The sequence below is a fragment of the Panthera uncia genome, chromosome D1 (genome assembly GCF_023721935.1).
Source record: "Panthera uncia isolate 11264 chromosome D1, Puncia_PCG_1.0, whole genome shotgun sequence".
In the NCBI taxonomy this organism is placed as follows: domain Eukaryota; kingdom Metazoa; phylum Chordata; class Mammalia; order Carnivora; family Felidae; genus Panthera; species Panthera uncia.
Genome location: NC_064808.1, coordinates 51,331,581 through 51,344,210, shown reverse-complemented (window position 1 = coordinate 51,344,210; position 12,630 = coordinate 51,331,581). Strand labels below are relative to the sequence as shown.

Below are 12,630 nucleotides of genomic sequence, written 5' to 3'. Positions count from 1 at the left end.
ATAATTCTGACAGACTAAAAAATGACAGTATACAGCAAACCAATTTACTAAACAAAGCACCAGGACTAAGGTCAATGTCCCTGGGAGTATGATGGGGGCAAGGGGTGAAGAATCAGCATGATGAGTCTGTGTCATTTAAATGCCAGGAATGCCGGTCCCTTTGACTGTGAGCCACATTGGCTTTGTATAGTCCATGCTCCCAAGAAACACATCCCACAGTGGGAACAGACTCCAAGGTAAATAGATCAGAATCAAATTCTATGCAAAGAGAGAAGGCGATTGATGCCATTCCTTATCTGCTTGGTCTTAATACTATAGATGATTGGATTCATAAATGGGGGGAAGAGGAAGTAAATATAGCTCATGATAATATGAACTACATGTGGCACATATTTCCCAAATCGATGAATAAGGGTCAACCCAGTAACAGTGACATAAAAAACCAGAACACAGGTAATATGGGAGACACAAGTGTTTAGAGCCTTAGCCTGCTCCTTACCTGAGGCAATCCCCATGACAGTATTAAGGATTAGAATATAAGAGATCAGGATAAGCACAGAGTCCAAGAAGCCAGTTAATGAGACCAGCACTATAGGATAGAGTCTATTGAAGGTGATGTCAGCACAGGCCAGTTTGATAACATCCTGGTGTAGGCAGAAAGCATGAGAGAGAACATGGGATCCGCAGTAGGGAAATCCAGAGAGGGTGATGATTACGGGCACAATAAGTATAAATCCCCTCATTAGAACCCCCAGACCTATCTTCACCACCCTAGCATTGGTGAGGATGGAGGTGTATCTCAGGGGACTGTGGATCGCAATGAAACGATCATAGGCCATAACAAGCAAGACTCCAGACTCCACAATAGAGAGTGAATGGATTAGATAGGCCTGAAAGTAGCAGGCTCCTTGGCTGATTGCCCTGTGGCCAAGCCACAGAACACCAAGCACGGTGGGCATTGTTGTCAAAGTCACTCCAAGGTCTGTGGCTGCCAACAGAGCCACAAAGTAGTACATCGGCTGGTGGAGAGTGTGGTCTTCTCTGATAAGGTAGAGGATGGTGCCATTGCCAAGGAGCGTGGAGACATAAATGACGAAGAAAGAGATGGAAATGCAAGGATGAAATATCCCCAGACCTGGAAAGCCAGTCAGTAGAAAAGGGGCAGCACTGATGTTGAACCACATGGTGGATCCCTGAGAAGAAACAAAAAAGCTCTCTCTAGACCAACCCTGTGCAGTAGGAATATAATTTGAGCCACATGTGTGATTTTACATACTCCAGTAGCCACATTAAAAAGAATAAAAAAAGGGGCGCCTGGGTGGCTCGGTCGGTTAAGCGTCCGACTTCAGCTCAGGTCATGATCTCGCGGTCCATGAGTTTGAGCCCCGTGTCGGGCTCTGTGCTGACAGCTCAGAGCCTGGAGCCTGTTTCAGATTCTGTGTCTCCCTCTCTCTCTGCCCCTCCCCTGTTCATGCTCAGTTTCTCTCTGTCTCAAAAATAAATAAACGTTAAAAAACAAAATAAAAAGGAAAAAGTTAAAAGTAATTTTAATACTACATTGTATTTAATCCACCATCTCTAAAATACAGTCCATCTCTATCTGTATCTTTGTCCATCTCTGTTTCTGTCATCTAGTTTATTCTCCTCTCTATGGTGAACATATTTTATACTGTAGGAAAGAAGTCAGTCTTTTCATTTTGGATCCACCTTTCACAATATGTGTCCACTGATTCTCCAAATAGGAATTGGTGATACCTACCTATATGAGGGACTTGACTTGGCATTAAGGACACAAACCTCATAGTCTTGTCACAAAAATAAGCTCTCTTTCGATGATACCATATATACTTGAATTATAGCTCACACTATAATAATTTGTGTGGGTAAGTATATTATGCAACCACACAGGACCAACTCACTCAGGAAACCCCTGAGTGGGGTGCCTGAAGCTTGTCCAGGTACCTCCTAACCCCATGGGACTGTTATATTACTAAACTTTTTGCTTCAAGGAAGCATTGCTTTTGGTGCTGAAGACAACAGATGGAAACTTAGAAGTGACTATTTCTTTTCAATTCCTAAATTCTACCTGAGGTAATCATATTTAGCTCATTAAAATGAAATAAGCTATTATTAAAAGAAGATGCAGGGTGGACCTAATCTAATCATACCCTTAAAAGCAAAGATTTTTCACAGACTAGTGGTGGAATGAAAACCCAAGTATTTCAAAGTTTGAGAAGAATGTGACAGATAGTTGCTAGTTGGAAGATATAAGGGACCACATAGGAAGGAATTCAGGCAGCTTCTAGGAGCAGAGAGAGATCCCAGCTGACAGCCTGTAAAAAATTAGGGACATCAGACTTATCGCCATAAGGAAATATATTCTGCCAACAACATGAATTAGTTTGGAAGTGGATTCTTCCCTAGAACCTTCATACAAGACCCCAGCCCGGCCACTGCCTTGACTATAGCTTCATGACACCCTAACAGAGACCAGAGACCCAGGCAAGCCTAACAGACTGTGACCTACAGGACTGTGGTATTATAAACAAGTCTTGTGTTAAGCAGCTGTTTGTGGGAATTTGCTGCACAGCGATAGAAAATGAAAACAGTAGCATTAAATATTAAACTAATATATAAAATCTATGAAAGTTACTTAATGTGTCAATTAGACAATCTAAAACAAATTGCCCGGTGGCAAAGTCCTATAAAGCCTCAGTGGCTAACATTACAGTTACTTTTCCACTCATATACGTGGTTCAGTTCATTTCATTTGGCTGTGGTTGGGCACATCTGGTGATTTCTGCCTCTCTTGCACTTGCACCTAACATTCAGCTGGATGTAATCTCCTGTCATCTTCCTATTCCCTCCTTCTTATGTCCATTACAGTTTGTGCATGTGTGTGTTTAAATCTTATTCCTCACTTTGCTCTCTCCCTGTAGCTAAGTCCCATATGTCTCTTCTGCATCACCCAGGCTCCTGCACAAAACTTAATGCAAAATGTTTTGTCTTTTACATCATATTACTAGCGTCTCAGACCTAGGGGCTCTAATTAACTCACCCAATTGAAACATGGATGTATTTTCAATCCAGTGCTAACATTGCTTTCTTTATTGACTGCTATGGGAATGCATCAGCCTTCCTGGAAGCAAAGACACATTTTGACATAGATTATCAGGTCATTAATGAAATTTTAGTAGTCTTATTTGTAACACAGTGATGCAACAACTGGCCGGTAAGCTGACATTAAACTGAGTTATGTATTGACATTGACTTCCAAATACTACTTACTGATATACTAATTGGCTAATGTGTAAGCTCGAAGATCTTACACTGATATACTGATATACTGATATACTGATATACTAATTGGCTAATGTGTAAGATCGAAGTACAGCCTTTACCAAACAAATGTCCAATTAAGAGTGACCAATAACTCACCAACACCCTGCATATGTGGTCACCCTCAGGCCCTCCAAACGCTAATATTTTCTCAAAGGTGGATATTCCTGACCAGTCCTGACTGGGTCTTATCCCCAGTGGAGCTCTTACACTGTGACCACCCCAAATCTTAAAGGAATGGCAACTCTTAAGGTTAGGCATAGAGGTAAGAACACACACACACAGAGTTTTGTCCTATAACTGAAACTTCATCAAATTACTGAAGGCAAAAAGCACAAAGAAGAGGAAGGGGAGGACAGAAAGGCAACATAGGGAGATATGAGAGAAAGAAAACTGAACATAGAGAATAGCATGAAGAGGAGGAAAAGATGTGATGTCAGAACCTGTATATGTCATGATGGCCCTGCCCTGCACCTGTACTCCCAACAGCAGCCTCTTCCTCTTCCCACCTCTTCCAAAGAATATTCCTGTTGTAGGAAAAATAATATTGATAGCCCTGGGCTACCAAAAAGGTCCACGTAGCAACCTGGATCTCTTGATTATGCATATATGCACCCACGATTTAAAAATAAAACAAGGGGCGCCTGGGTGGCTCAGTCGGTCAAGCCTCCGACTTCGGCTCAGGTCATGATCTCGTGGTCTGTGAGTTCGAGCCCCGCGTCGGACTCTGGGCTGGTGGCTCAGAGCCTGGAGCCTGTTTCAGATTCTGTGTCTCCCTCTCTCTCTGACCCTCCCCTATTCATGCTCTGTCTCTCTCTGTTTCAAAAATAAATAAACGTTAAAAAAGAAAAAAAAAATTTTTTTTAAAAGAAAAAATAATAAAAAGAAAACAAGACAAAACAAAAAAAGCACTGCATATCTCAGAGAGTCAGTATTTTCTAGGGAGTTTTTCTTTTTAGGGAACATTTCTGTTAGAATCTGTTACGCTGGACACAATCCATGGATACACATAGCTTTCCTCAGTTCTCTATTCACCATCTTGTAACATCTACGTGAAGGAAGAGTATTCCAAGAAGAGCAATCTTTATTTTCTTCCCTATTCTCTCCCTCTCATTCTCTCATGGTCACCCCAGCCTTACCTGGGGCACCAGGAATTAAGGGCAGAGGCAACTGTGGTCTTAATATAGAACCTGATGCAAATGTTATCTTTGAAGAGTGCTATTAGGATTAATTGGTAAAGTTATTTGTATAGGAAAACGCTTCCCCAGGGTCCCTTTGGCTGCTGAATAATTAGGCTTCTGAGATATCTTCTCCTGGCCTCCTCTGGGGAAGTAGGAGGACCCACAGAGCTGTGTCCTGTAACCCCACATTTTTGCTACAGACAGAAAGCAGGATTATAGCTTCTTCTAGCAGATGGAAGTCGTGCTGTCAAATCACCTTTGTCCTTTCTGATCTCTACCTAAACAGAGAAGATACCAACAAAACTGCATTTGCCTTTGTCATTCCTGAATCCAGGAACAAGGAATTTCATGAAATTTAAGTGAAGTTTGATAATTCCCTGACAATTACCTCCCCTTGGTTTCAAATGAGATGACTTATTATACAGTATTTCACACATGTATTCTTTTTTTATGTTTATTATTTTTTTCTTTTAGAGAGAGAGGGAGAGAGTGAGCATAAGTGGGGAAGAGACAGAGAGAGAAAGGCAGACACAGAATCCGAAGCAGGCTCTAGGCTCTGGGCTGTCAGCACAGAGTGGGATGTAGGGCTCGAACTGACCAACTGCGAGATCATGACCTGAGCCAAAGTTGGATGCTTAACCAATTGAGCCACTTAGGTGCCCTTCACACGTGCATTCTTAAAGTGATATCATTTCACAAATGAGTGCAGTTACTGATGAATTCTTTTAAACAGTAGGCTTTTTATCTTTCTCTTAGTAAGTCTTATCCAGAGATAATAGTTCTTGCCTTCGGAATATAAGTCAAATAAAAAAAAATCTTCTTTTACTTTAAGTAATAAGGAATTTTACTTAAAATAAATTTTACTTTAAGTAATAATGAATAGTAATAATAATAAATAATAATGAACGGAAGTAGTGGAGATGGAGAAGGTGTTCTTTCCATCCTTAACTTCCTCTGATAATTTGTACTTGAGTAGAAAGGGCTGTAGTCACATTCTGGCATGGATAAGGATCTGATGAGCTCTCTTGTCTTAGCCTCGTCTCCTAAATTTGTCCTGGAGTCTAGCCCAACTGCGAGAAATTAAAATGAGAACGGGTGCAATGTAGTGAACCATACGAGTCACAATTTAGCTTCTGACATTTCAGATTCAGTTAAGTTCCTCTTGAACTCTCCTCAGCCCATAAGTCTTTCTCAAAGTCAGTAGGATCTGAGAAGTCACAATTAGTAGGAGTCAGCCTCTGAGAATGATTTGAGTCTGAATTCCCTTTCCCTGAAAACTCTTTGCCAAGTGCAAACTTAAGGGTGACTTGATTTGGAAAATCATATTTTGAGCTGAAAATGAGGTAAAATAATGAGAACGTAAGACAAACAACAAGAATTCCAGCATTCTCTCTGTTTCATCAGTAGGAAGATTTACCCTCTCATCCACAGAACTTCACATCGCTTGTGTATAACTATTTCTGGAAGCACCACTTTCTCTAGAACAGATGGAAGTCATTTGCTGAAAGACACCCCAGTCAGGATAACTTCCAACATGAGGCATAGGACAAGTCATTGGAGAATGGGAGCAGCTGTTAGCCTTTATCAACCAACACTCCAAACAGCCAGGTTTGAGGGCACTGGGAGGAAGTGGGTGGGGCACCATTTCCTTAAGTGGCCATTATGGCTCTGCTTTGCATGTGTTTTCCAAACCTTATTCATTCCTTTCATATTCCCTGCAATACTGCCTGTGAAGTACAGAATCCCAGAGGCATAATCTCTCTGATTTGGGAAGACTTCCCATTTCAGGTAGTGAAAGCCTTTCTTTGACGTAGTGTTTCCCGACAAAGGTCACACCATCAGTGCCTGTCTCTTGTGGGTCACAGAGCTCAATTTTCATGAGACTATGTGTTTTGAAGATATTGAGACAGCTTCATTAGTAAAAATATCTAACTTTCTGAGTTTCCTCTGGCCTTACCTAGCAATGGATCTCAGCTCTGGCGTCATGCAGTTTTTAAGTCCTATTCCTACCCCATAATATTCATGATATATATGAAGGTAACATTCAGGCATTCTAGGTACCTTCACTACAGATTCAGAGAAGTCTTTTTCTTGGGAATTTTTTACTATTTGTTGATCAAGGAGCAAGAGAAAATAAAAGGGTAGGCATGGCAAGGAGATAATCAAGGACATAGTTCCAGCTGGAGTTTAGCTTTAGAAAGGAAAGAGTTGGTATTTGCCTGTGGTCTGCTTCCTGGGGAGCAGGGGCCATAATCTTGGTGAAGCAGTTCCAATTGACTTGAGAATAATAACCTGAAGTAAGCAGCAAATGTGAGTGATGAGTAGCTAACACTCATAAGGGGCAAAGAGTAGGTACACAGTTCTGTAAAGTGATATGGACAAAGCACCAATCACATCAATAGCATCTTCTGTATATTCTTTCTCCTGACTCATCTACTTCCTTCTTTGCCCCAGTTGTAATGTAATGTAATGTAATGTAATGCAATGCAGACACAGCGTCCACCCTGGGAGGATATTTTGACTTGAGTCACATTCTCTTCCCAACTCATCAGAAAATCTCAAACAAAATGTGCAAATCTATTCCTTCAATCCCTCAAGTTTTGTTCATAATAAAAGGAGGGAGGAAAAAAACATTTCTTCCATTCAGACAGACCAGTTAGCCATTGGTAGATGTTCTGGAGATGGTACCAACATCAGAGCTAACAGTGGAATAGTAGGATATGAATGAGGGCAAAGAAGGAAGGGAACACCGACTATGTCTATTTCCTCTTTTTTATCCATTGTTCCTCTTATCACAAACTAGTTTTTCACAAGTTAGCAGTGTCTTGGGAAATAAATACAAGCTTATTTTTTTAATATTTTTTTAAATATTTATTTTTGAGAGACAGAACACAAGCGGGGAGGGGCAGAGAGAGAGGGAGACACAGAATTCAAAGCAGGCTCCAGGCTATGGGCTGTCAGCACACAGCCTGACATGGGGCTCGAACCCACAAACTGTGAGATCATGGCCTGAGCCGAAGTCAGACACTTAACTGACTAAGCCACCCAGGTTCCCCAAGCTTATAATTCTTGAGACAAATTCATGGTCATTTGATGGAGAGGGGAGGAATCAATGATATGGTTGGGATGATAAGTGATTACAGCACTGAGTGAGGAAGAATTCATACTTCTTTACTGGAAAGTTACAGAACATCAGTGGTCAGACATACAGGTTCCCACAATTTGTGTGAATTCTGTGGAGCAATTCATGGGAATGACATTGTATATAAACAGACCAAACTTTATTTCATGCAAACCAACTCATTATTTTATATCCTTATGACTCCATTCCTATCTGCCACCTTTCTAAACCCTAAAGATACGTATTATAAATACATTATAGACACAACTATAAACACCCATGGTGTTGTTATCACAAAAATTGAGTGGCAAACAGATATTAAATATACAATAATTTTCTTTAAGAAGAATTGCACAAACTAGATTAGACCAAAGACCTGAGCTTACAGAGGTACTATAGGGAAATTTTTAGCTCTACTTTGACAATTATTTTACCAAGAGATTTGATCATGGGTGTTTGATATGAGATTTCTTTGCTCCACTGCCAAAACCCAGATTTCTTACATTCTGTGCGAGGGACTATGATGGTTAGTAAAAAGGCGAAGAAAGCCACTCCGGATCTGCTTGGTCTTGACACTATAGATTATAGGATTCATTAGTGGAGGGAAAAGAAAATATACATAGCTCATAGTGAGGTGGACAATATGTGGAACCTGCTTCCCAAACCGATGAATCAGAGACAATCCAATGACTGTGACATAGAAAACCAGGACACAGCAGATATGGGAGACACAGGTGTTGAAGGCCTTGGCCCTCTCTTCTTTGGAGGCAATTCTCAGGACACTCTTGAGTATCAATACATAGGAGATGAGGATGATCAGAGAATCCAGCACAAATATAAAGACTACAAGCACAACTGGATACAGTCGATTGAAAGTGGTGTCAGCACAGGCCAGTTTGATGACATCCTGGTGAAGGCAGAATGCATGAGACAGGACATGGGAATGGCAATAGGGAAAAAAATAAAGGGGTACAATTGGAGGGATAACAGATACAAACCCCCTCAGCAGAACTCCCAGTCCAATTTTCAGCACTTGAGTATAAGTGAGTATGGAGGTATATCTAAGGGGGTTGCGAATGGCAATAAAACGATCATAAGCCATAGCAAGCAAAACACCAGACTCTACAAAGGCAAGTGAGTGTATAAAGTAGGCTTGAGAAAAACAGGCTACTTTCCCAATCTCCCTGTGATCCAACCAGAGGACTCTGAGCACCGTAGGCATCGTGGTCAAGGTCAGCCCTAAGTCTGTGGCTGCTAGCATGGCCAGGAAATAGTACATAGGTTCATGAAGATTGTGATCTTCCTTAATGAGAAGGAGGAGGGTGCTGTTGCCTAAAAGGACAGAGATGTAGATGAAAAAGAAGGGTGTGGAAATCCAGTGGTGAGCTGCCTCCAAGCCTGGAAAACCAGTCAACAGGAAGGAACTGGAATTGCCGTTCGGCCTCTCGTCGGGTTTATCCAAAGACATGTCTTTTTTTTCTGTTATTACCACAGAAATACAGCTCCACTTTCAAGGTATCCCTCCAACTATATCGTCTCAGAATTCTTTCTTAAATGTAATAATGACATCAATATAAGCTATTGTTTCTCAAAACATATTCTCAAAACAAGTTGTATCTTCTGTGTTCTTAACTGCATATTCCTGGGACCATCCCTTACCTACTTAATTAAATCCTTGGTGTTTCATATGGTCATCTGCATTTTAACAATGTCCCCATGAAATGTTTAAGCCATACTACATTTAGAAACCATCTATATCAACTATTCAGACATCACAGAAAAAAACCCTATTTGGTGGATTTCAAGGAACCCAACCTTGACCTAACTATACTTGTCTTCATGGTGATTCCTAACTCACATTATCCTGTATATGTGTGACTTTGAATTCTCAACAAAAGTTCCAGGGGTCTAAGAGAAAAAAAAGGCATGGAAAGAAAAGCTGGACCACTACCACTGTTGCTAAGGAGCAGACAGATATGAGGAAGAGGTGCTGTGCCTTCCCAATTCATGGATCTGTGTTGGAAAAACAAACATTACATTTTAATTAGCCTCCCCCTGGATACTACATAACTTTTAAATATCACTACAATAGCCTAATTTTAAGTTAGATAATTATAGACCCTGGAGCTGGACTAAATGCTTAGGCAAGCCAAGGACATGGCTCATCATTGACTTTATCCTTCAGTTTGAAAAAAAATTATCTTATTTCCATGTAATTTCTTTCTCCTTCCCCATTATTTTTCTGTAGACCCACCCTAGTAACTCCCTAAAACCTGATTTGTCCGCTTTCAAGCTCTCCATTTGTGTTAAATATCCACCTTCTTGATCTCCTTCCTTCATATCCAGCCGTGGGCTTCTGAACCTGTCCTACCCATAATAAATGAGAGCCCTTCTGCTGCTTAAACAGAGTTGCCTGTTTGTGGAAGGAAGAGTTATGTCCCTTAAGAAGGTTTCATTGTCTCTTCTGCTACTAGATTATGGACTACTTGAATATAGAAACTATGTTTTATTTGCCTTACTCAACACCTAGTGAAGTACCAAACATGTTGTGTATACATACACACATATTACATACATACATCAATTATATGTAAATACATGTATACATACATACACATATACATGCATACACATACATTTATACAATTATACATATATACATTAAGTCACCCAATATGTTTTCAGCATCCACTATGTGATAGGGATGGCATATTAAGTACTGGGATTAAATGCTAATAAGACAAAGTCGTGGATTTTATAAGCCATAAATTAGGTTAGAAAATAAATAAGAAATATCTAGATAAATATAAGTGCAATTTTAAAATAAAACAGCACTATTTAATAGAGATTGATTGGGATGATATTGCATACAGTTTATTAATTTGGATGATCTGTCTCTGAGGAGGTGACATTTGACCTAAGACGTGAATAACAATGAAGGTTGGCCATATGAAGATCTGGAGGAAGACTCTTCCATTTAAAAGGGAAAATTAGCATGTCTGGAGCTTGGTGAGCAAACAAGACAGAGGCAATAGGTACTTTCAGAGACCCAGGCAGTGGTCAAGGGCCTTATAGATAACATAGGGCCTTATAGACAACACTGGAACTCTATTTTACTACAAATGTGACGAAAACCCATTGGACAATGTAAAAATCACAGTGGAGGAGGGCATAGTGACATACTGAAATCTGCATTCTTAAATTATCAGTTGGACTGCTTTGTGAGGAATGGATAATCAAGCAAGATCCAAGAAAGGATAGTAGTTAGAACGCTATCAAAATAGTCCAAGCTGGGGATGGTGATTATGACTAGGAAAGCAGTGGAAATAAAGAAAATTTAAACAGATATAGATAAATTTTTTAGGTGGTACCAAGATTTGCTGATATATTGGAAATGGGAATGAGGGAGAAACAAAATAAGACTGGCTCATTTCTTTGTGTGTGTGATTTATGGCTTGAGCAAATGGGAGGATGGGGAAGTCATTTCCTCAATGGAGTAAGTCTGAAAGACATATATTTACTCACAAGGAAATCAAGAGTCATCAGTAAATATGGTTGAATGGGAGCAAATGGATGTCCTTTTTTTTTTTCTTTTTACATACCAGAACAGTTTATTCAAGCTTTTTTCCTAACTTAAAAAAAGATATTCTCATTCAAGTATGCTTCTTTGAAGTTATTTTGCCAGTGGAAACCACCACCCTTAAGATGTTCTCAAAGAAAACCATCCTCTTACCTTGTACCTGTACAGATGAGATTGAACTGCAAGCTTCTAGCAATGAAGTGGTGCCAGACAACTGGGCATGAGATGTTGATTTAGCCCTTTGGGGCTGACACTAAGCAACATAAAATTGGCAGAATCATTTCTCATTCTCCACACTCTGTCTTCAGGATTAAGATACATAAATTTAGAGTTTATTGAAAATATAATGAGTATTGTTTATTTTTCAGTCACTGGATACAAAGATAATCCCACATAGGTGTTCCTCTTCTTAGGTATTCTAAATACAACCTCATTCCCCTTACTTCTCTGACTCTTAAGCAATGATCTTAACCCAGTGTCTTAAGGCAATTTTGTGAAGAATCCTCATTGTAAAAGAATATGTAACACAGTACTATAAATCACAATAAAGCTACTCAAAATGGAGGAGAACCATTCTATTTTTCCAATAACCTTCAATTCAGTTTCCTCTTCTCTATTTCCAAGAATTCCATTCAGATCTAACTTGTACTTGGTGCTATGAGAAATTCACATGTCTTCAGCTAGGAGCTTCTCTTAGTTTCTGAGAAGAACATTGAGGAATGATTCAAAAGCTGAGTAAAGATCATAGGGGAGGAAAGAGGTTATGAAAATTTGGAATAGCACTAAGAAGAATATATAGTTGACTAAATTCAGGCAATCTTCTACCATTTACAGCTATAACCATTCTCTACCTCATTTCAATATAGTGTGGGATTAGAAGTGCCTCTGTGATCATCCCCTAGAAAGGACAGGAGACATGTGAGAGGGCCAACCATATTCATACCATGGAGCACGGCAGGTGTCTCATATGCCCAGATATCTTTCCAAGTGCTACCAAATTCACTGAGATCTGTGCACTCATAGAGAGCCATGAGCTATAAAAATCCTTTCCGGGGCGCCTGGGTGGCGCAGTCGGTTAAGCGTCCGACTTCAGCCAGGTCACGATCTCGCGGTCCGTGAGTTCGAGCCCCGCGTCAGGCTCTGGGCCGATGGCTCGGAGCCTGGAGCCTGTTTCCGATTCTGTGTCTCCCTCTCTCTCTGCCCCTCCCCCGTTCATGCTCTGTCTCTCTCTGTCCCAAAAATAAATAAAAAAACGTTGAAAAAAAAAAATCCTTTCCTTCTTCTTCCCTCTGTTTTCTCTCTAGATAAGCTTATAGAGGAGTGCCCTAGTACCCTTTCCTATATATGCTGGGTGTTTGCCCATACTCACATGCTGCCTGGCTTGGATGTTAGGGATAAAGAACGGGGTT

At 40.3% G+C, this 12,630-nt stretch overlaps 2 protein-coding genes across 2 annotated transcripts; both read right to left on the bottom strand.

Moving 5' to 3' along the window:
* Positions 1-251: 251 nt before the first annotated feature.
* On the bottom strand, positions 252-1,233 carry LOC125913946 (olfactory receptor 51B2-like). The gene has a single exon (XM_049618993.1). The coding sequence runs from the start codon at positions 1,182-1,184 to the stop codon at positions 252-254; it is 933 nt and encodes a 310-aa protein (XP_049474950.1). The 5' UTR covers positions 1,185-1,233.
* A 6,899-nt stretch (positions 1,234-8,132) lies between these two features.
* Positions 8,133-9,178, bottom strand: LOC125913536 (olfactory receptor 51B5-like). Its single transcript, XM_049618717.1, has one exon. It carries the CDS (start codon positions 9,107-9,109, stop codon positions 8,141-8,143), a length of 969 nt encoding a protein of 322 aa, XP_049474674.1. The 5' UTR covers positions 9,110-9,178; the 3' UTR covers positions 8,133-8,140.
* Positions 9,179-12,630: the final 3,452 nt, after the last annotated feature.